The sequence below is a fragment of the Amblyomma mixtum genome, chromosome 9, assembly GCF_055824585.1.
Source record: "Amblyomma mixtum isolate Tamu chromosome 9, ASM5582458v1, whole genome shotgun sequence".
In the NCBI taxonomy this organism is placed as follows: Eukaryota; Metazoa; Arthropoda; class Arachnida; order Ixodida; family Ixodidae; genus Amblyomma; species Amblyomma mixtum.
In genome coordinates this window covers 65,764,956-65,790,058 of record NC_143020.1, presented here as the reverse complement: position 1 = coordinate 65,790,058, position 25,103 = coordinate 65,764,956, and the positions used below count along the sequence as shown (strand labels likewise).

Sequence of the window (25,103 nt, the reverse complement as noted above, 5' to 3'; positions counted from 1 at the left end):
AATCCAATGAAATGTCCTGTGTGGAGAAGCGTGTGCTTCGTTGCAGCTATAGTTGAGAAGTGCTCCACCAGCATGTCTCATTCTGGATCGTTCCCACCGGCCATCATGCGAAGTGGGGCTTGCACAATTTTCCGTCCTATAATCGAGGCTTGTAATTCATCATCCCTATGGGGGATTCGCAGGGCCCGTCCCACTCCATCTTAGAATGGGGGTCGTCGCATGAACAGGGGATGCATGATGGGGGCTCCACTAATGTGTTCAGTTAGTTATACGGGGTGTGTAGATTGGGATGCGGTGGTCACTGGCCTGAGTGCACACTAACTGTACTTGGTATATGTGCCGCAAGGACTGCCCAAGGCCCTAAAGAAGTCTGACGTTGCAACAACTGCACTTGTTCCTGTAAGATATTTTGTGCACCAATTGTAGCGTCAAGTCTGTGAGCAGCTGTTGGATTTGTTTACTTTTTCTTGCCACTCCTGCATGGTTTAACTGTTAGAAGGAGACTGGCCTTCAGCCATCTTGACCAAGGCCCCTAGCTTCACGTGAAAATGTGCAGAATTAACCATTTTTCTGGAACTACATGTGTTTTCAGCCAAGATTTCATTTTTCTTGTTCTTGTGGCCATTAGTTGGAATGATTGAATGATGGGAATGGGTTTAATTTATTTGTCGGAATTCTCGTGAAAGCTAGAGTCCATTTACTTACAAGCAGAGCTCTCCTTGACTCCATGACACGCTTTATCCCTTTATCTGTTTGAGCTAGTTAGTGCTTGAAGCATGGCAGTTTTGGTGGCAACTTATATAATTGCGTCAACCTACAGGAAGAATCACTATATTGCTTAGTGCCCTTTGTAAGAAAATAATATTGTAGTGATGAAAAGTATCTAATTTCTAGTTGATATTCCTCAGGGAAAGAGAGTGAGTGGTTAACATGTGCAAGACATTTGTAGGGCTGGCAGGTGCAGTCACCACAGCAGGTGTGACATGGATCACCCAGGATTCTTCAGAGATATAATTCGGTTGCCTTGACCAAATTATATCACACAAGTGCCATTCTTCATGTCATGAGAATTCCAGGCTCTGTGTGATGCTGAATTACAACTGCAACTTTCGATATAGTGAAGGTGCATTTGTATGAAAAGCATGTTTCAAAATTAAAATAATTTTTTTTTTCATATTTGTTGGTGTTTCCCAAGGAATTTTATGGGTTCCGTAGTTTGACTTAACAGGATTCAAAATTTCTTTCAGTTGGATTTCTTTGTGAGAGAGAGGCTCAAAAGTCGTGCATTTCTTTTGTTTTACATCGAAAATTTGATGTCAGTCAAGAAAAGTTGTTACGAAGCTTTCTAAATATGAAAAAGTGTTCTGCACATGGAAGCCACTGTGCTGACAACCCCCTGCTACTTTTGTAGTACTAGCACTGAATGGAGTTCACTGATCTGGTAAACAGTCAGATTCGAATTAGTTTATTTTCTTGCAATTTGAATATTCTTCTTTAACTCTCTATGTTCAGTTTCCTGTGCTTGTGTTCTTTTTTTTATATGTATACCTCCTCTTCTCTACATCACATTCCTTCCTGTGGCAGTTGTTTTTCTGTCCCTGTGCTTCTGCGTTTCATATTCACAAACGTGAACGCAGGGTAATCTCATACATTTGAACAGGTCAGGTGCTTTTGTACTGAGAGCATGTTAGGCTTTCGAAACACTGTTGTGAACTCAAATTCTGCAGTATTGAAAAAAGTTTTCCCTGTCCTATTGAGTTTGAATTATGGGAGGATGGGTGTAGTGAAAAACACCGGAGGAATGCACCCTCTCATATTGCAGGTATTTTGGTTTCATCACAAAGCACCCCCTGCGAGAGCGTTTTGCCTGCCATGTGTTCCGGGCCGAGGGGTCCACGCGGGAAGTGGCCGAGGCTGTGGGGTAAGTGCACCAAGGGAAAAAAGGTGGTGATCTATCCAGTGCCTGCTGTAAGCCTAACGATCTGTCTATTGAGAGGAAGCTTTACGTAAACCCGGGGTCCCAGTTGCAGTTTATTTTTTAGAGCGCAGCTCTTAAGCTGGTGGGTTGTGTGGCGTCCCTTGCCGTCAGAGTCAGCGTAACTACCAAAGCATCACAGGTAATTGGCTCAATATTGGAAATGTATTCACAAATGCTGGGCCTGCAAAGGAACGGAGTGAAACCATCCATTTGCAATATTGGGCCGATTACCTGCGCTGCTTGGGTAGAAGTTGAACGCAAAAACACACTCATGTGTGACATGCAGGTACATAGAGTACTGCCGCTCAGTCAGAGATGACGCCAGAGTCATAAGAGCCGAAAGTTGGTGCAGCGTAAAAGGAATTGCATTGTGCACATCGCAGAGAGACCTGGAAGCTTGGAGAAACAACCCCTGTTTACTAGGCACGTGCAAATAGTGGTTTCTCGGTTCCCAGTGAATTCGGAGCCAACAGTAATTTTCTGTGAATAGTTTGTGAATAAGCAGATATTTCGAAGAGATCTGGCCCACAAAAAAGGTTGGAAGTGAAAGTGACTATAGGCAATTTCAAAATCGTGTATTTCTCGAGCACACAATGTCGTTACATGAAATGCATTGAAGCTTTGGCACACACATTGAAGCTGTGTCGACTTCCTGCAAAAAATGGTCATTTGAAATTGAGGGAGCCGACCTATATGCGGTGCTGACGTATCTGTGGCGTGAGAGATTTGTAAGTGGAACTTTCAACTGCTGCTCTTAATTACAATTACATCATTGCGTATCTGTTGCTTTTAAGCGGTGACTCCATGATACCTGCCAGGGGTACGCACTGTGCGCTCAGCGCCCAACATATATTGGCTACATCGTGCTGCTTTCGAGAAGCTTGGAGACAAAGCAACCTCTCCGGTGCATGTAACCCGTCGGAATAGTCAAAATTCGTTGGGCCACAGCGCCGAGGCTAGCCACGCTTTCGAAATTCTAAAAACTGGTATGGGTGTTACTTCCGGTGGCCTACACGCCTCTCAATAATTAAGGAGCCTAACAGTGATAGTTAAAAAGTTAGCTATTCAGTGTTTGTTAACCAGCCTGCTAGTAGTTAGCATGTCTTAGCTGTATTGTGATTTATTACACCGTTGCACCATGCGCAAGGAGTGGTACGAGGACTCCTCACGATTTATGAGTGTAATTTAGAGCATGACCGTGTGTTTGAAGTTATGTACAAAGAGAACCCTAGGTTGCCGAAGTGACCCATTAATGCTATCGTGCCATGCCCTTAAGGCAGAGCTCAAGTGTCCCCTCAGGTTTTTCAGACAAGTATCCAGTGTGGCCTGGCACTAGTCATGAGTGCTATCAGTAGCAGCCAGCAATTTGGGCATATTAACACACATAGCATCATAGTGTTGATCGATTACTTTGCATCACGTAATAAAGGTACTCTGTATTTTGATGTGGTGTTTTTTTTTTCCTGATTGCAGGCGAGCCTTTAGGAGGTTCTACCAAAAGTTTGTCGAGATGGCCTACCCTGTTGAAGATATCTACATAGAGTGAACGTAGTACAGTTAGGCAGTGGGAACCGTCTCTGCAGCCTTTCTGTTGAACACCGACTTGCGCTGTTTTCTTGAGTTGAGGTTTTGACCGCCTGTTACCGCATTGAGAGCGTTTCTTTCCTTGCGCTTTTGTTTCTGGTTGATTTACCAGTGTGTTGAGAGAGAGTGATGTATTTCCGTTGCAGCTTAGCGTATTCGCTTGCTTTTTGAGCGAGAACTCGCAAGGGCTTGGAAGGCGGACGTCTTGAAGAAAGCAGAATCTTAAAGCTTTTAAAACATGTGGCAGGCTTGTTTGGTGCTGAGAACAATCAGCATTGAAAATGGGACCTATTGGGAGCACAACCAGAAGACGGGAGATGCTTAATCTGTTCGTTATTGTTGTGATGGATGTACAGTGGTGAGCAGTCTTGTCTAGAGCGCTTGAGCAGTGCACACTTGGTAACAAAAACCAAGATTAGAGAGCCGCCACTCATTACAGGGCAAAGTTTTCATGCCTGCTTCGTTTACGAGGCTATCTGGCGCTACTTCCGTGCAAGCGTTGCAGCTGGACCCTAGAGGCTGCCACAAAATCTGGATTTGTTTGCAAGGAAGTGCACCGCCCGAGCGCTCTAGACAAGGCTGCTCACCACTGTACAAGCTGACCTGAGCTTGATACGAACATGTTTTTGCGGATCACCCGATTTAAGAAAGAACTTGTATATCCTTTGCAAATGGCCATGGGGTTGTACGTTTTTGTTGATGTTGGGAATTTTTTATGTCTGCGAAGAATTTTCAGCACCCTTGAGGTTTATTTTTTCTGGGCTTAGCTGTGCGTAGTAGTGAAGCTGGAAATGAGGATAGAGCACATCATGAAAGCGAAAGAAGGGCATTAAATAGTATCCGCTATTGATCTGTACTACAGGTTGGCAGTCCAAATGCTTTTATTGATGGTCTCTTTTAAGCCTTGCACAGAAATTCTTAAGGCTGAATTTTTAGATTGTCAACGTAGAACTCTCCATCTGATGGTCTTTTCTTGACACTGCACTAACGTAAATGTTTCTACAGTTCTCACTGCAGCTGTGTTAGAAGGCTTATTTTTTAATGCTTTCGATCTCCTTTTTTTATAGCCTGTGCTTGTACTGCCCGAGTGTTTTTAAGGTCACAATCCTTTATGGGTTTGTTTGTGGTTAGTCATGCATGCATCTTGATTCAATGCCGTTTCGGCATTCATGCCCATACGCAGGCAAAATTTGATCTCAAGTCATTGTTGCAATTAAGCGTCAATTATTGCAGCGCACGTCTACAGACAAGACTGATTCTCTTCCACAAGTGTTAAGTAACCTTACTGAGTGGTGCGTTTCATTTTATTTAGCCAAAGTATTAAATCCTTGCTGGAACTTTATTGCCAAACGTTGAAGGTTTTTTTTTGTGTGTCCTGTTTTCAACCAGGCTAGTATTTTTGTTGGAGTGCCATTGAATGTGATCTGAATGCCATATTATGGTGGTATTTGTGGTCATTTGTGTGTAGTTTTTATTATGATTATTACTACTAGTAATGTAGTTTATGTTCCAAAGCAACGCTGTAGGCAGGGACGGAATTCGGGGTGCTTTCCGCACCCAGCCTTTTCCTGAAGCAGACAAAGGGGTCCTGGTTTAGTTTTCCAAGTTTTGTTTGCTCCCAACACTTGCATTGGAAGCAAATCTACAAGCGTCATCCATCGCTCAGAATATATTTCCATGTTCACGGACTGTGGACTGCAAGATAATTGGCTTCATCCATGCGGGTTTTTTTTTAACGCACTGTTACGTCGGTTTTTCATGATATTTATTGCCACAAATGTTGCCACTCAAATTGCATTAGGCTTTTTTCATCATTCATTACTTCATGTCTTCAGTAAAAGAAAGCTCCTGGTGGGTATTGGTGCCATATCAGTGCAAATTTAGAAGGGTCACACGGTTTTTTGACATCGTTTATGAGCCCAGAGATCATTTTGGATTGATTGTAGTTGTGAAACTCTCTGTAGATTCTATGTTCAAAAATGTGGCATTCTTGTTCTCTTTTCAAAGGAATTAGTATTTGTAGATTGTCACGCCACCTAGAGCAATTCGAATTAAATGCTCAGAGCAGCTGTGTAAATTTGGAGTGGCCCCACTAGATGACAAACCGGCTCATGGGTGGCAGCTTTATTTTTCAGATGTTACATAAAATGGGACAGGATGTGACTAGATAACTTCTAATGAGGTTTTTACGACTCGTACGATTGATTATCAGACAGTCTGTTCTTGTTGTGCGGGCATAACAAGACTGCAAATGTTAATACATACTAGTTTTCTCCTTTAATCAATGCCTATTAGGGAAACATCATTCCTTTTTTTTTCCGTCTTTTGTCTCTAAGTTTTTCCCAAAGAGTTGCACTAAAACATTGTTGACAGTTTCAGAAAATGCAACTCCAAAAAGTCCAGGTGCCTACACGGATTGTGATCAGTGAAATGTACTGCTGATATTTCACCTGCCATTGCTCTTTGCTTTATTTTTTTCATATAAAAATATCAGTGGTCTTGTTTTTTATTGCATTGCATTGTCACAGAGTAGGCGGGCATTCTTTGTGAGTGTTGGATGTTCAACAAATGTTTCACATGAGTGGTTTGTGCTTGAAAAGGATGCAAGAGGTGTTAATGCTCATCGAGAGTCAGAGTGAGGTCGCTGAAGAATGTTAAAACGTGGTGTTAAGGTGTTGAGTCTTGGATCCGCTGTCGTTGAAACAGCATGCAATAATCTAATTCTTCATTTTTGCCCTGTTTGTATCGAGTGAACGGAATGTGTAAGGGTGGAACAGTATTTGACACCTATTTGTCTGATTTTACTCAAGTTTTTTCTTAATTATTATTGGTATTTCAATTTTATTTCATCTTCATCAATGCCTCTAGGTGACAAGAGTTGCCTTTATTTGATGTTGCAACTCTTTTTACTGACAAATTGAGAGCTGTATCTCATATTATTTGATTCGCAGGCAGTAGTAGAGACGCAAACTTTTGTTAATTGGATTGTGGAGACCTCTGTTCTCTGCTGGCATTATTTTCGCATTGTGTGTACCGTCTTGTTGGCTTTGGGACACTTCCGATGTCTCGCTCCAAGAGGTTCATCATTAAGGGACATTAGGTGTGAGCTCTTGCTTGATAGTCTTGTCAAGGAACCTGCCATGCGATGCTGTATGATGAAATGCTATGCAAGCCTGTGGACATTCACTGCATTGCCCCCATTTCAATTTTTTTTTGATCTCGTTATCTGTTCTTGGCGGGTCATCACAATGGCACAAACTAATTGTCTTACCTTGAATAACCCTGTTTGTCGATCACTAGAAACCCTTAGAGGCTTTGTTGCGTCTGTGGGGAATTTTTCCTAATCCACATCAGGATTGCAGAATCTTATGAGGAGTAACTTTTGATTTCAACTCTAATTCTTCCCTAGGCTTCCCTAGATTAGTGACTTACGCCCTAAAAAAGTTTGTTTTCTTCAGATTTGTGCCTTAAAAGGGTTCTTAATCACCCTATTTGTCAGTCACAAGAACCACCTTAGAGATTGTATGCGTCTCGGGAGAGATTTTTTTCTAATCCGCATCAAGAGTGCAGAATTTAATGCAGACTAACTTTCCATTTTGGTCAACTCAAAGTTTTCCCTGTTTCCCCAGTTTAGGGATTTGCATCATAGGGAGTTTTATTTTCCCTAGATTTACGCCTGTGGGGATGTGCACCGCGTTTAACGAGGCTATATCTGGCACTGTTGTCTGGGGCGACCATGCTTCCACTGCTGTCTTGAGCGACAAGTGCAGGTTAACGTCAGGCCAGCAGTGTTTATGGAAATTCTCAATGAATGCTCACTGTGCGAAATACATTCTGCGACGTTACACATGTAGACGTAAATCTTTGTGGTCATGTATTCTATTGTGGCTGTATGGCACTGTTCACTACTCGTCGATATGCTTGTGTTGTCAGTTCTCGTTGCTCATTAATCACTAAGTTATCGTCAGTGTGTGGAGCATCGATATGTCTGTTTCTTTGAGGTCTCCGTCATGAAGGCCTTATTGTAAAGTTATCACTGCTGCGTCAGTTGTACTTTCCACGCGAGCCGTAAGAGCGTTACATGGCAGATACCTCGGTGGATTAATTGCATCTAACTGGTCTGCCTACGCTGTGTTCATAAAATTATCAGCACCCTGCTCTGTGCGTGCCTGATAGTGAATGTTAACTTTCTTTGTTCTGTCACATAACAGTTGGTCACAAAATGGGCGCATTAATCATAGGAGATGCTATTTACTTCTGTGACAGAATGTGTGACCATCTATGTTGTTCGGGTGAGCGCTCCCTTAATAGCCACTGAGCCGTGCTTAGAAAGTGGTGACTACATAGTGATTTGGTTAATGTAGTCGCTGTACATATAATGCGAAGTACCGGTGCCTGCGGGACAATGCTTATGCTGTGGCAGGAGCGGCAATCATATCGTGCTCGAGCCATTCTGTGCTTTGATTTCGCACAGGGTTTCACTCTGTTGTCTTATATGGGGTGTTCCACACAGCTTGAGCCAAGCATAAAGTCGAGCATAGCGGCGCAGGATATTGTATCAAGCATAGAGTTTCTTACTATTACCTAGAGGGAAAGCTGGCAGCCCGTCTATGGGAGTTTGCATTGCGACCCCTCGAGACCACTTCAGCCACCATGGGCGCTCAAAGCATCATGGGGCGGTGAGCTACTTGTTGCGGAACTGCAACTTTTGGCCAAAAAATAATGGAAAAATTAAGCTGTTTGATAACTACAAACGTCCTAACATTCAATATCTTGTCTAATGATTGCAACAAACGAGCAGAAAAGCATTTAAGTGCAAAATTTGCCCAAAATAAGAGATGACTAGCTTTCCTATTGGTCAAGTGATGAACACTAAAAAATTAATATTTCGTAATTAACAGGCACACTTTTAAAAGAAAATATGTTTTAAAAAAAATTTTGTTGCTTAGATACTTTAAGGCGTTTTTTAATGGCATTTCGGAAGAGTAAAATCTTTTATTGGTGTCGTGTGTCGTTGCGTTTTCACTACTATGGGTTTTGCCCACTGCGTTCGCGCGAAAGTCGTCTGCGCACACACGAACAGCGTTTTCGGAATGAAACGTCTTAGTAGTGCCACTCCGTGTTCCCGAACAAATACGACTGTCCCGCAACAAGTAGCTCACCGGCCCATGATGCTTTGGGCGTCCATGGTGGCTGAAGTGCAGCGCCGCCAGCTTTCCCTCTAGGTAATAGTAAGAAACTATATGGTATCAAGCATGTAGGTGTGTAATTCGGTTGTTTTTTTAGCCACTCCACTCTGTAATGCCTTTGGCCCTGAGGGTAAATAAATACAGTGAGTACAATGAGTCCATGGCCAAGGCATGCCCAAGTTAAAACTATTGTAGTTGCCATGAATGCCTTCTTTTTTTTTTTTTTGCCTTTGCAGCTTCCTTTGAGAAATGTTAAGTGTAAACCTAACTTTTTCGAAATGGCATCATTTTGCATTAAAGTTGGTGAGCCACCGTAAGAGAGCTCCAATGCTGGGACAGTTTGTTGGAAGCAAGCACGTACAGAATCTGCATGCTGGAGAATAAGCCAGCCGAAATAAAAATGTGTTCTTGCTTGTTAAGTCCACTACCAATGCCCATGTAACCAATCAAGGCTGCTGTACAGCTTGGGACATAGCAGCTTCCTCGTACCTTTAGTTCAACTTGTGTGGGACACCCTGTATATTACAGATCTTGCCAACACTAATGGCTACCTGAGGGCATATTTTGTAGCATTTTGTTTCCTTTTCAGCACCTTTGTGTTATTGAGCACAGCTTACCATTCACGCAAGTCATGGGTATTGAATTCACTGACTTGAAAACCGAAAAAAGAAAATGAAACATTATAAAATATCGCCCTGTCGTGTGGTCTGCGTGCACGTGGATTTCCATCCGAAACGAGGACTATCATTCTTTTTGCGGGTGTTTTTAGTGCACCGGTTCTTAATTAGAGGTGCCTGCTCTGCTTACGATGAAGTGTGCCATGCTGTTTTTACATAGCCTTGGGCAAGCGCAACTCGAGTATCGCAGAGAGAAAGGGAGAATGTCTTTTGTAGGTGGAAAGAAGTTCTAGGCACTACGCGTGCCCATTTTGTGCAACTAGTCTAGCTTTTACGCTTGTACCTTTTTTTTACCTTGTCATACACAATTTTTTGGAGTGCCTGTATGAGAGTGGCAGCGTTTTTCTGAAAGGAAATGCGTGTCGCCCCTTGTGTTTTTATAGAGTGGGTTTTTGAGAGGAGCGTAGTGTTTTGCTAGAATGTAGCCTGTAGGCTTTTTGGAGAAGCTTTTGTTTAGGGGCTTTTGCCTGATTTTTTTTTATTTGGGGCTCATTTTTTATGCCTGCTGCTGCAGCAAGGTGGCAGCTTTGTTGCTCTGTGCACTGCTTTGCGTTGGCTTTGCAGTTTGCAGGTTTGTTTGAACTTTTGACACTTTTGTTGTCGTTGTTGCTTGAGATGTGTGCTGTTTTGCAAGCACAATTCTCTTCTGTCAGGGGCACAGAACCCCAACTACCGGCTACGCCTCCCAGTTTGTCATGGATTTATAAACGACAGTTCTCGCTCAAAAGAGTAAGTGTCGAGCCTAAAAGGAAACACACCTACAGGAGATTGTAAGCAATTTGTGTGGTGTCAATTCCTGGTTAGAAAAACAATTTATATTTTGGGCATGGGAATTCGACCTGCTATCTTGCTTGTTGTTAAATGCACCACCAATCCATTGTGCCAAGAAGTGATCAACCCGAATGGTTTTAATTATGTGTTTACTTGTAAGATTTCTCTCACTTGTCACTAGGTGGCACTGCTTAACCAGGAGCTTTGACACCGCAGATGACGTTTGCTGTTGCTGCATGCAGTACAAGGAAACGATAGAACTTATTCTTATCCATTGTAAGGCCCTCCAACCGTCGGTACACAATGCCACCACAAGAATCTGCGGAACACTACGGTTTCAGAATAGCCAAAACATTACAAACAAGAAATAGACTGCTAGAAGATTGGTGGGGATGTCAAGAGAGCAGTTTAGTAGTTGCAGTTTAGGTGACACTTGTAGCCACCCTAATACAAAGGGGACGCTCATCAATATTTATCTTAACCAGAAGGAAAGGTGGCACTAGCTAACACCTTGATTCAAGGTGATGCCAGTAAGATCCATCTATCTTTAGTGCTGTGTCCTTGACAGAAGGGAATCTTGCATGTTGCCGATGTAAATACCAGTCAAGGGCAGCTTCTGCCGTCTATGATTTCCTGTACCTACAATTAACCCACCGCATGTTTTACTGTAGGCAGTGTCCAGGAAACTGTGTGTACCACCTTAAAGTCTGAAACAACCTTCAGTTATGATGACCCTGTACAGTTGTTCAGAATAGATGTTTTTTTTTTATTTTTTTGCCGGTACCATGCGGTCAACTGGCAAGTGTTTTTGTACAAAGCACTACCTATAAAGCAGTTAGATCCAGTTTACATGACTAGTAGTTCGTCATGAAGTAACTATCCTTAGAGGACGGGCGTTCAGTGGTAGCCACTGTTGAAAGTAAGAGTTTGTGAAGAAACTTTTGTTTTGCTCTGTCTGGAGAAACATTGAAGCACCGCTGCTTCCCGTCATTTGATATGTATTTTGCCAAAGCTTTGGAATTCATTTCACTGCAGAAAAGAAAGACAACGTTTACTTAATAGCATTTTTCAAGAGAGTGCGTTGCTGTTTTGCTGACTGTTGGTTTATAAGCATTCATTGAAATGCTTGCCTGCTCTGTGCTGAATATATGCCGGAGGTTTATTTGTGGAGTTTTTTGAGCTACCCGGCAATTTGTAAGTGTTTTAGATTACTTATCCATTTGTTTTGCACACCATATTAGCAGTTTTATTAGTACGTTTGGTGTTAAGTCTGTCAAATATTTTATGTGGCTTGCACATATACTGTATTACCAGCTGGGAATGTGACTCAGTTGCAAGAATGTTTGCTCAGAATGAAGCTTGTTTTATGCTTTTTTTGTTTTCTTGATATGTAAACAAGACTGTGTTCATGTACATCTACATGTACTTGTAAAAATGACATGTAGAGACTATTTATAAATTGCTCGAATGAATGGCGCCTGGCGCGAAAGGTTTTCTGGAGTGCTTTGTATCATTTTTATTTTTTGTTGTCCCTGGATCATTGAATTGTATCTGACTTATAGGTGCCGGGGTGAAGGCTAACAACTTTACAGGTAGCCTCCCCACACACTTATCCCCCTTTTGCTGTGTGTACAGTGTGTGATGTCGAAAAGAGGCATAGATATAAATGCCACCTGTAGTTGAAATGGCCACTTATTTGTTCTCAAATTTTGCATCGAAGTGGTGTTTGGCAGTGCATTTTGTTTTTAGTTACATCTGGGCAGGGGTACCTTCTGGTTGTGGTCAGAATCCATCAAAAATGTATTGGTTCTATGGTGTATGAAGTGAACTAAGGATGTTTGTTAAATTCACGAATAAGGAAACTGATACTCTCGCATTCGATTCGCTGAATGAACCAGATTGTGCATCTTAAAAATTATTCGCAACGAACTAAATCTGTTCTCAAGTTTTGCAAATATCTGGCACATTATTGGAATAGCACACGCCATAGCTTTTTTTAGAAGTGTTTCAAAAAACTGCCCATTCCGACGGTGCACAACGTGCTACCACAATCGAATTGTACGGCAAGGAGGGCTTGGCTCCATGATGCGGTCTATTCGTGTGCCGTCATTTGCAATGCTCCTAATATGGCCTTCAGGATTGGGTGGACAAGATTCAGCTAGGTTTAGAAAACCCTTCCTTCGTGCCCGTTGTCGGAGGCCATGGGTCAAACAGGTCCCCTAATCAGCTCCCAGAATCTCAATGATTCTTTAAATTCTCTGACCAGAGTGCATTGTCTACAATGTGAGGAATTCGGATGTTCCGAACACACTCCCACGCCATTTCGGATAATATGAATGCGCGAGCCACGAACTTTGATCACCAAGAACTTTGCTGATCCCGTACATTGCCAACACCTGGATATAGAGTCCTGTTGCAGGCACCACTAGCAGCGGCGCGCATTTTTAAATAGACCTCGTCGACCGAATATAGATCTGCGTAAATGAATTTTTCGTGTTTGTGCGTACGGAGTTGGTTTGTTAGCTGATGCGAGTAATTTTCGCGTCCCTATGAGATTCGCACATTGAAATTTTATAATTAGCTCAATGTCAGCAGTAGCAAAAGGTAATTTTTTATGCATATGACATGACGGTCATAGAGTATTTAATATACCACGTTCGTGCTGCATATCTCCTAGTGGAGATCAGTGTTGCGTCTTTCGACAGCGACATCCATTACTTATAGTGACACTGCTAGCGCTAAGCTGTTTGGTGTGGATATTCATTTTGTATGAACATTCACACAAGTAGCAAATAATCATAAGCATTCTATATGCATGGTTTTGGAATATGGTTTTGATAAAGTGCTACGTGCACAGCCCTAAATGAACCACTGAGCCAGCTACACTAGCCGAGTGCAAGCTGTGATAAGCCTAATTCTGTTCCTCCCAATCGTTCTTCTGCCTCCTGGATGAAAATGGTGACATGCCATTCCTTCTACAGGTGCAACCATTTTGATCACTTTTCCAGCTTGAGTGATGATTTATAACTTGAAGGGAAGGAGATTCCAGCATTAAATTTTCCACCTGGAGCTGACTGGAAGAGTAAATTTTCCAGCTGGAAGGGAGAACTGCACCTTCCATAATCATCATCATCATCAGCCTGACTACACCCACTGCAGGGCAAAGGCCTCTCCCATGACTCTCCAATTAACCCTGTCCTTTGCCGGCTGCGCCCACAGTGTCCCCGCAAACTTCTTAATTAATCGCATCAGCCCACTGAACTTTCTCCCAGCCCCCTGCTACGCTTGCCTTCTCTTGGAATCCACTCCGTTACCCTTAAGGACCAGCGGTTATCTTGCCTTCGCATTACATGCCCTGCCCAAGCCCATTTCTTCCTCTTGATTTCAACTAAGATATCGTTAACCCGCATTTGTTCCCTCACCCACTTCGCCCGCTTTCGATCTCTTAACGTTACACCTATCATTTTCCTTTCCATAGCTCGCTGCGTTGTTCTTAACTTAAGCTGAACCCTATTTGGTCCAGGGACCCAAGGGGGTCTAACACACTTGCCATAATAAAGTTTTTCTCTCTCTCTCTCTCTTTGTTAGCCTCCACGTTTCTGCCCCATAGGTGAGTACCGGTAGGATACAGCTGTTGTATATTTTTCTCTTCAGGGATATTGGTAAGCTACCATTCATGATCTGAGAGAACCTGCCATATGCGCTCCACCCCATTCTTATTCTTCTAGTTATTTCCCTCTCATGATCCGGATCTGCGGTCACTACCTGCCCTAAGTAGACATATTCTCTTACTTCCAGCTGTACACAATTTGCGGTAGAATAATCCAGCTGGAAACAGGTGTCATATTCGAGATAAAATTGAAGGTTTGTAGCTTAAAGGTACGAATTGCAGTTCAGTAATCTAGCTGGAAATGTGAGCTTTTTTTAACCTTCAGGAAGCGACATACCGCACTGTATATTCGTCGCATCGCACCTTACAATAGGCATTTAGAATAGGGGACCTTATCGAATACGGGGATATGGGAATAGCGCGGTTATTATAACCTGTGGGATATGGGAATAACCTCGCAGGTCCTGTGCTTGCGCACTGGCGCCCCCCTGTTCTCATATCCCCCTAACTGGTAATGATCAGATTTGGCGGGCTACAGGAGGCTCTTAAGTGGCAACCCTGTGTTGTTCTTTAGTTTTCGTTGTCCAAAGATAACCCTAATCTCCAAAACTCTACACACAGTGGTCTGGAACACCAGACCGCTGTGTCACGTTTTGGCAGACCGCCACACATCTAACGAAATATTTGTTCCGCCATTTGAACGAAAAGTTATTCAGCCGCTAATGTAACAATTTTCCTTTTTTTTAATAGGGCATTGGTCTTAAATAACTATCCACTGGAATTAAAACCCACTTGGGCCGCACTTTGGTTAACATTTTGTCAAAACGCTGCAGAAGCAGCCCTATTTTGGTGCAGTAGTTCTTTTAAAAAATGAGAAACAGACAAGTCGAACAAAGTTGCCCGTTTTATGCAGTAGGTTTTTTCGCTCACTGAACTCATCCCAAAAATTATTGGTATGAACAACGCATGCCATCTAAAGTGTAAGGACTACAGCGATCGCGAACATTGTGGTAAACGGTCAGTTGCTGCGAATATCGGGATCCCGACCTTAAGCAAAACCACCTAGCCTAGACAAGGCCTGGTCGCTCCTCCTCTCCACTCGGGCCTACGTTGCACTAGTTGCCCAACCACGAACGGTGGCGAGTTTCATGAAAATGCAGGGTAATGCAACACAGGTGCATCGCACCGGAAAGCCAAAGGTGGTGAGATTAAGCACCGAACGTGCTGACATTTCTTTTTTCCAGCTTCTCGGTTTTGAAGCTGCAGGACGTCAAGCTGTGTTCTCTTGGCTTGCGTGCGTGGAAACCATGATTTGGGGCTGAAGAAAAGCACGCTCGTTTTGCAACCGCCTCAACATATATGCTCATGCTGTGTGGCTGGGTGTCGCAGAAATTACGACAGTTGCCTAAAAGTTAGGCTCTTTGGTTTTCTCAAGGATGAAGGTCACAGAAAAGCTCCTATCATAGCAGTTTTTCACAAGTATTTCGCACCAACCATACATTCCATGGTAAGTAACTGAAATTTAACTGCTTTTGATATCCTTAGCTTGTGTTGTACCATAAAACCCAAAACAAAGTGAAAGCCTAATGTAAATTTAATGGTTGTTTAATAGTGGTATTGTGAGACATTCCGGCGGCTAAAAAGACGCGGACGAAGGTAGCCGAGACAGAAAAAACGTCGGCGTTCGTCCTGTCTCGTCTGCCTTCGTCCGTGTCTTTTTAGCCGCTGGAATGTCTCACGATAGTACCAGCAACCATCTAGCCTAGCTTTCTACGCTTAATGTTTAATAGTGCTTTCGAGAGAACTGGATAGTACTATGGTTAAGCTTCCTCATAGAGGTATGCGAGCTCCATTTTTATGATCAAAACCGCATCACCAAGCCCTCACATCGTGATAAAAAGGAAGAGCTGAATCGAGATTGTGTTGAACTTCAAAAGCATGCCGTGCCTTTTCCCTTCCCCAGTTGCCCATCATATCTCTTTTCTACACCTTCCCTAGTAGCACAAAATGTCTCCAGAACGTTATGGCAATGTCGCCAATGTTTTATAACGTTGTGCAACATCGACGTTACAGCAACATGTCCATAAGTTGGTCAGGATGACACTCTCTGCTAACATTGCAGCCAAATGCTCAGAAATTCGTTAGGATAACATACCATCTGCCATCTTTGGAACAACATCGAGAAGCAACATTGAGGCAATACAGCCTGATGAACGTTATTATAATGCTTGAATCATAACAATAAAGCAACATTACAAATATATTTCAAGCACAGAGTTCCAGAAGTTTTCTGACTTGCTACAGTAAACATTTTTTTCAACTAGCAGTACCTTGCAACTAAACCTCTTCTGTTGCGCCTGCTATAAATTGCATGCACAGCTCGATTAATATGTCGCAAAGCTTTGTTTATTACCTATTCGCCACTGTCACCCTTGGGACACCCTTCAGGAACGGCTATATAAGCTTGACTCGCTCGGAGGTGAGTGTATGAGTTGCATGTTGTACTGTATTGTGGAGCTCAAGTGTCTGTCGCTCTCGTTGGTCCTCGAAAAGCGTTATGATATGTTGTGAAGCTTACCAATTGGCAGGCCTGCATGCTTGTGCAGGGTTGCTAAAATTTTCAAGAATGTTACATTGATGTTATGAAACATTGTGGCAACGTTGCAGCAATGTTGTACATATGTGGACACAACATCGTGGGAAATGTAGCAGCCATGTTTTTCACGTGTCTTGATATTGCCAAAGGAGGACACTAGCCACGTTAATGCAGCCTAAATAGGTAACATTGCTGCAATGTTCCAGCAGCAATCTGTGCTACTAGGGTTCATGTCGAGAGTCCCCAGCAAGAAAGAGTGCACGTCGGGAAAATGACGCCAAGCCATCAAGAATTCTATCAAGGCAAGCGAGGAAGAAAAACGCAAAAATTCAGTGTCTTTTTTTCAAAGAATTGCAAAGAAAGCTAGTCAACATTTGTGACACCAAGGTTTGGTTAGTCACTGTGAACAAAAAGTCAGTCATGTTTGTTCGTGTTGAAACTGACCCATCCCCATATGTGAAACGCGCCTTCACAGTCGTTCCAGATCTGACAATATCTGTGACTATAAGTATGGTGAGGCTGCACTCGCTAGCATTGAAATTGAAGAATGACGCCACTCAGATTCACCAATGAGAAGAAATTTCTGCCAGGAAGCTAAAAAAATTAAAGAATTGAAATATTTTAATTGAAAGCACCGAGAGCAATAAAATGTTCATAAAGTGTTCGTGCTGGTGTTTTGCATGACTTCATTCAGTTTGTTTATCTTTATGTTTTACATGCTATCCGCTTTTGAAAATGACAAAAAACGTACATTTGTTCTAAATCGGTAGAATGCGTGAGATGCAGCTAGATACTGGTTCTCGTGCATTCTACTGCTTTCTACTGCTATGCAGTCTAGATAATATTATCTCGGCGTTATTATGAATTGATTGCGATGAATTGAAGAGGTTGAAAAGGAACTATAGCAATGCAATGCTTTGTCACAAGCGTTATCACGAAACTACAAACACGAAGCACACGAAGCCGAACGCCATAACCACTGACCATTAAGCCTGAGGACATCATCATCATCAAACGTTATATCATGAAACTAGAAACACGAAGCACTTAGCTGCAATTCGAAGTGTAGTTCGAGGGCCACGAAAGAAAGCGCTAATTCAATTCAATTCAATGTTTATTTTCCAACTCTAGGTTGGGGGCACCTCGGCGAAAAAGCAGTTTCTCACTGCTTGAGAATGCCGAGGGCCCTCGCATACATCAGCAGGCGACAGTTTTAGCAGGAAGCTGCTTTACATGGAACATATTACAGGCGTAAACACAGGGATAAACACAGGTATAAACGCAATATAAACACAGGTATAAAGAATAGATATGTGGTTACCGAAATAACAGTGTCAATCAAAGCATCAAAAGGATATAGTTTCAACGTTTCACGAAATATTCGCGAACTTGTCTCCGAGTAAAAGTAGTGAAATGAGCACGCAGTTTTTCATGTTTATTCAGCACAAAGGGAACCTGGTATGTAAGTGATTGCAGTACTGTATCCCGTGCGACGATGCGGTTGAAACCACATGTCTGAAGCACGGGTTCGGGGATCACTTCTTTGACTAGTTAAGCAAGAAGAAGCGGAAAATGCTTTAAAATCTTCACTTGAAAAGAAGAAGCGGAATTCAAAGACAGTCATGACATTGATAATGCCAAAATCTGTAAATAACTGGCCGGTTGCATGTAGTCGTGGGAAATCGCCAATGTAGCGCAAAGCTTTCTTTTGCAAACGATGAAGAATGCACAGATTCTTAAGGCTCGTAGCCCACACAAGTGTACAGTAATTAATTCGAGAAGCAAAAAGAGCGTGGTAAACTTGGAGTTTGGCTTTCACTGGTATAGGAGCTGCCGGCATCGTGATATTGCACCTGCTGCTGCTGATAGGTGTTTTGATAATGATTCGATATGACTATATCAGCGGAGAAGGTTACACATTTTAAGTTTATCAACTATTGTTATCACTTCAGAACCAAGTACAAGAGGGTGGTTTATGTCCACATGTTTGTTTCTGGCTTTGAACAGTACACCTTTAGATTTAGTTGTATTAATTTTTAGTCCATTAAGATTGGACCAATCCCAAATTTTCAGCAATTCAGATTGAGCTTCCGCTAGAACTGCACTAATATGTTTGCTAGAAACAAACATGCTCATATCATCAGCATAAAGCACAAATGATGCAGTATTTCTATTTTCAACAGCGTCATTAATACAGACAGTTGCGCAAATCAGAGAAAATCGAAGAAAAATTCTCTCGGCTTAACCGCGCGTTTGTTTGGGCTCAAATTTTGCACAGAGGTTGCATTTGGTGGTCAGTTTTGTTTTATACTACATTTAGGTGGGGTACTTGCCTGATTCAGTCAGAATTTTTTGGAAATCCCCATCGTATGTGGCGACGACGATCCAAAACTGAAAGACATCGCAGCAATGGTACCCGTAGCGCCATCTCGCACCCACCGGAGAAACCCAGCTGTGCTAAGTGGAGAGCTCGTTTCTCCGATGGCTGCGAGATGGCGCCACGCGTACCATTGCTGCGAAGTCTTTCGATTTTGGTTCTCCGTCGCCACAGACGATGGGGATTTCCAAATAATTCTGCTCGAATCAGGCAAGTACCCCACCTAAATGTAGTATAAAACAAAACTGACCACTAAATGCAACCTCTGTGCGAAATTTGAGCCCGAACAAACGCGCGGTTAAGCCGAGAGAATTTTTCTTCGATTTTCTCTGATTTGCGCAACTGTCTGTATATATTGTTTATTATATATATTATGTTAATTATAAATTAACACAGAAGATAATTAGTGAAATTAAGCACGCGGTTAAAAAGCTGTTCTTTATTCGCTAATTCATGTTTATGGCTCATTACTACAGCCATTGTACTTCGGATAGTAAAATACTGCGCGGAAAACTGCTGGCGAACCCTCGCAGCCGCCAGCTGAGGACGGACAACTATCGTGACGTCACGAAGCAAGTGGAGAGGCCTTAACACTAAGAGCGGCGTTTTTTCGCAGGGCGGCAGCTCGCCCCGGCTGTTCGCTTAACTGCTGTTCGCCTCTGCTGTGTCACCACGCATTGCAAAGTGAACAGCCACAAAAAGGTGAATTTTAGTGAGAAAGTACTACTTAATACAGACCTAGCCAAGAATCTTGTGTGAAGCTCGGCTTAATTCGGAGGAGCGTCACGCAGGCTGCAACCAATGGCAGGAGGCGCAGACGCCAGAAGAGGCGAAGGATGAACACAGGCTTTAGCATGTCTGCTCGGTTTAACTACGTTAAAGCCCTACCACTTTTTTTTTCGTGAGCCGCATTTCTATAGCCTGCTTTTACAGTGTCACCATTTGACGTCATCATGCAAGAGAGCCCTCTTTTCGCCGTCCCGTCGCATATCGCTACGCATCAGAAGTTTTTCCTTTCTTCTGGACAAAAGCTGAGCATGAGTGGCCTTTATCTTAACCCTATTCTGCTCAACCTTAATCTTTTTTCCTTTACGGGCGCACTTGTATACTTTTAAGTTTTGCACAGATTATTACATCTATATGACTTTTCTCTCAAGCATGCAGGGTTCTCGTCTTCATTCTGAGGTTTCTACATGGGCTTCAGTCATGTGCATCCTGTAATTTATTTTGTTGACCCCGTACAGTATTGCTCGGAGAGAGATCCTCGGACCGCATGTGAGAAATTTCCTTTGGTGCTGTGTCGTGACGCGAAGCAGCTTGTTCAGCTGGGCAAATGTATAGTTTCGTTTTCCCAGTGAAGAAGACTATGAGGAGGAAACAGCATCTATCGATCTTCGATAGCCCATAAAGCCCATACAATCTGCACACTAGCCGACTCGAGCGCGCCTGTCCTTTCACTGAGGGTTTCGCTGGGCTCAAGAGAACGTAATTTATTGTTAGCCTTTAGCGTGTGGCCTTACCCACCTCATTGCTCTCATATGCGCAAACTGCGTTAATCACTCACCGCTCGCGCGAAAGCATTCACTGCACTTTCAAACATTGCACTTTCAAACATTTCTGGCGCTCAAAATCTCTCAGTGCACATAACAGAAGTTAGACGCGTGGATCTGAGCAAAGAAATGCGCGACATGGCAGCGTAATCTCGTGCACTAACCACCAGCAACGTCACAAACACAATGTCCATGGCAGCTATCATAGCAGAAAGCGACATTATGCAGAGCACAGGGAGCGTGTCCTTTAAGTTCATAGCGGAAGCACAGAGCAACCATAAGGCTCGTCAGAACTCGGAGTTGATATATCTTCTTCAAATAGAGCACCCGCACAGTTCAGAAACGCATCAGTGCCATGGAAGCGGTGGCAGTGTGTGTATGGCAAATGATGGGAAAGCTGCAGAAGACAACTAAATGCACTAAATGTAATTGATCTTATGCGTTAATTTGCATTTAAGTTTACAGGACTCGCGTAAGCGCTGAGACACACGGCGAGCGTCTGTGGATAAGTCATTGGATATCTCTAACTCCATCCATCAAAAAAAGTTAAAAGGAAAGATGCCCCAATAGGAAAGCGCCAAGCAAACTATATGCCCAGATAAGCATGAAAAGGAAGAAAAGCGCAAGTATACGAGATACAACTGTAGATATAAGAAAGCGATCAGCAAACTCACGCGATATGAAATAGACACAAGTTTTTCCAAGATGTAAGGACGGCAAATAATCCCGCACGTTCCCTAACAAGCCCACTACAACTAGCACATGGGGACGTTTCGCTCGAACTCTGTGCTGTTTACCGGGCCGGTCATGATGTGCGCGAAGTGCGTCAAGTGGGCGAAAACCCCCATGTTTAGCCCCGGGCAGATGCCGTCGAAGTTGTCCAGATCGATGTCGTACAGCACAGCGCAGTGGTTGGTGTGGAAGGTGGAGGTCGAGTAGAGGCCGTGCGAAAAGATCGTGAACAGCGTGCTCTGATCGTGAAACACGTACAGCGGTATAGGCCCGATCGTACCCACCGGCAGCGAGGTCTTGCGCAGCACCAGACACGAACCTCCCGCCGATACGAGACACATTGAAGCACCACCGCACAGCTCTCGCATGGACGCCGTCCCCGCGCGGTCAGTATCTGGAGAAATCTGGGTGGAGAAGTGGTCGATGATGACACCCAGCCTGCTATCCACTACCCCCGTTGCTAGCCACGGGGCGAGACTGTAGCCAGTGCAGATCTTGTGCTGGTTTGGTCCGGCATGGAGACTGGCAATGATGTTTTCCAATCTGATCGACAAGGCACTGCAAGCAGCCAAGCCCCCTGTGGCCGGCGGCAGGAGGTGCGTCTCCAGAAAGATCCACTCTACGCTTTCCGCCAGCAACTGAACAACGGGTGCAGCTATCCTTGCATCTGCGGGCAGCATGATGGCAATCTCGCTGTTCCCAGGACCCACACTGCGGTAAGCCTGCCTGATTGTGTAAACTAGCGAGGACAGCGTGGTGACGTCCTCGGGTAGCTGGCAGGCGGGCTCCGCGCTTGCCCAGTGGATGGCGATGCCGTTTAAGCCATGGTCCAAGGTAATGTGCATGAGGCTGCTGACGAAGCGTGCCAGCTTACCTGCATCGCGCCCTAGCAGAGAGAACTGCGCGCTTTCCTCCGCATAGCCGCCGACAGTGACCAAGACCCTTATGTTTAGCCCTAGGCTGCTTAGCATGGTCGTCAGATTGAATAGCCCAGAGGTGTTGTCGAAAGCTTCAACACGGCTGTGCGCGACGCCTCCGGTGACGCCGAGCGACCAGTAGATGATTGCCCCACAGTAGTGCAAAGGCATATCGATGAGTGTCAGGTCTGGTGGCGTTCCACGTCCAAGCCGCGAGGAGTTGAAAAGGCAAAAGATCTTGCGTGTCCGCACTGGGAGATGATGCCGTACGTAGCTGGAGTTGTTGATTGTGATCGTTCTGTTGAGGCGTACCGGTCTCAAGCAACTGGTGGGGATACCGTGGGAGGGGTCTGCAGTGGGCACTTTTGATGTTGCTTTGTTATCGTTCGTCATAGGCACGATCGGGGTGGCGGGAGAAATATGCGGTCCCTTTGTTGCCCCGTAGGACAAAAGGATTAGTCCTAGAGGTAGGGCGAACGTCCCCATGGCGACAGCGCATAGAGCCCATACCTGCAGGAAGGTCACATTCGAATCCTCCTGGTTCGCAGAGGTCGCTACCGTGGTTGTGCCGGCTGTGGGAGGCGAGTACACTTGAATGCCCTGTCCTTGGTTCGAAGAATGTCTCGCTGCTGGCGTTTGTGGGGAGCATTCTGGCGATCGTCTCGGCGAGAAGACGATCACGTCTTGGGCGCCTATGAACGCTGGCACTCCAGCAAAGCCGTCGTAGCGCTGGGCAGGCGAATACCGGGCGTTGGAGGTAACCACGAATCGGATTCTGGGAGTGGTGCTCAACGCACTCCTTGGTCTAGTCCGAGCTGTAGCCCAGTAAGGCGGATGGTGGTTCCTAGCTGAGCTAGGGGCGCTCCGAGGCGGCGAGGTTGGCTGGTCCTGTGGTACAGACATTTCGTCCACGGTTGAATGACGCGCTGGGGCATTGACGTCTTCGTAATGAGATTTAGAGCGTGTTCGTGAGTCGCCTCTTGGTCGCGAGGTTCGTTGACGAGAACCCAGCGCCCCTGATTTCACCGGCCCTGTGCCCATCGGGGGAGCGGTGAAAGCTGGCGTGACTGTCTTCAAGCCTCGGAAGACCGTTGGCGTCAGCAGTAGAGATCCAGATGGGCTCTTTGCGTCTTCCGGAGACAAACCGGGAGACCCGTGCTCTTCGGAGGTCTCCTTTTGTTTCGCCATGACGATAGCTGTCGCAGCAACTCAGGCGGAGAGTCCAGAGGACACGGCGAGGTTGCTGGCGTGGCTGGCGTAGGGCTAGCGCAAGAATATTCTTGAAGGTCCTCGTGCACGCAAGTTCTTCATCCTCCTTCGAATAAGTGATGCCAGCTCGTGAAGTAGAAAACGATTTTTGCAATGCTCGCTTACGAGGGTAATCCCGCAGTGTCCATCTCCTGCCTCCGTTATGTAATTCCCGTTTTATTTCAGTGTTTCTTCTTTTCGTTTACTTCTCTCTTACTCAGAAATCATTTAATCTTCGTCCTTGAAAAAAATCATCTGAAAAATGGGCATATGCCATTGTATGAGGATAGCAACAATACCTAAGAGCCTGACAGCATGGTTGCCCTCATCATCATCATCAGCCTGACTACGCCCACTGCAGGGCAAAGGCCTCTCACATGTCTCTCCAATTAACCCTGTCCCTCGCCAGTCGCGGCCACCATATTCCCGCAAATTTCTTAATCTCATCCGCCCACCTAACTTTCTGCCACACCCTGCTATGCTTGCCTTCTCTTCGAATCCACTCCGTTACCCTTAAGGACCAGCGGTTATCTTGCCTTCGCATTACATGCCCTGCCCAAGCACACTTCTTCCTCTTGATTTCAACTAGGATATCATTAACGCGCGTTTGGTCTCTCACCCACTCCGCCCTCATTGGGTATAATTGATGCGGAATGCAGAAATACGTGCTATTGTTGGTGGTCCTGACCAATGCGCGTGTCGAGAATTCGCTCTCTACTGTCGTATTATTCACGTCGCTCTAGAAGTAGGTGTACCCGTTATTAAGGGGAGAGGGGGACACAGTTTTCGCTTCTTCGTTCCAGGGCAGGGAGGAAAATGCATGATTTTCTTTGTGCCTCGATCTATGGGGAACCTGCGCTGAAGTTTGCCGTGTCGATTGCAGCGCCGTAACACACAGCATAGCGAGAGGAGCAAGCAGTTTTTGGTGCACTCGTAGTGCTATTCCACGCCACCTTCCTGAGCTTACTGGCGTGAGCTGCTGCGCGCTGTCGAAGCCACACGTGGTGCATGTCAGTTATCTGGGTTATGTCTACAGAAGCGAGGGAGATAGTGCTATCAACCACACGCGGGCTTCTAATCGTTCAGAATGTGCACTCGCGTTTGTAGCGGCCCAAGCGACTGACGCCAGCAGTTTTTAGTCGAATAGTGGAATAACTGCAGTGCCACCTGGGCAGCGCAGGCTCCCAATAAGGAATTGAAAATGCCTACCGCAATGACCGTATAGGGTGTAAATAATTTTTTTCAGAGCTTAAATGCATGGCATATTGAAGGTTAACTGTCTTCACCGACCATAACATTGTTTATCTTATTCATTCGATGAGTTCTAGCTTTGTGGGCGTGGTCCATCCAATGTGAAGTCGTCTTTATTCCAGTAATAATGCACCTGGAAAAGATCAAGGTGTCTCGACAGCTTGACTAGGCCCATGACTCTTTGTACATGGCAGTCGTGGTTTACATAGCAGGTACTGTTCATATTAATAGTCATGGAGGAAAAAATCTGGGGGGAGTGTGAGGTGAAATTTCTGAAACCCTATCACACACAAAAAAAAACAAAAAATAGAAAGCATCGCGAAAAAGAAGCAGTTACGTTGACAAGGGAGCGGCAGCGCCCATGCAGGTTTTGCTTCTACTCGCTTAGCAGCGTCACGCCTGCGCTTGAAATTTAGGCCTACCTTTGATGCAGCCCATGAAACCTTAAGCCAAGTTGGTACAAACTACGCTGGAGCCGTCAGACAGGCGCTTGCTGGAGTATGCACGTTCGCTAAAAAAACACCAGGTATCACTCTGGCTAGCAGTCTGATTACTTTGAAGGCCGTAAATCCCCCGAATATTTGCGCAGAAGGGCCTTCGTCAAGAGGAGGCAGCGGCGTCAT

At 44.6% G+C, this 25,103-nt stretch overlaps 1 protein-coding gene across 2 annotated transcripts in view; it reads left to right on the top strand.

Annotated features, from left to right (window-relative positions):
* The window catches only part of Aplip1 (JNK-interacting protein Aplip1), a 28,313-nt gene extending 20,119 nt beyond the window's left edge, over positions 1–8,194 (top strand). For both annotated transcript variants that reach the window (XM_089560259.1, XM_089560258.1), the window contains 2 exons: positions 1,823–1,921; positions 3,452–8,194. In XM_089560259.1, coding sequence (XP_089416385.1) covers positions 1,823–1,921; positions 3,452–3,524 — 172 coding nt within the window. In that variant the 3' untranslated portion in view covers positions 3,525–8,194. The remainder of the gene's footprint in view (positions 1–1,822; positions 1,922–3,451) is intronic.
* The last annotated feature ends 16,909 nt before the right edge of the window (positions 8,195–25,103 follow it).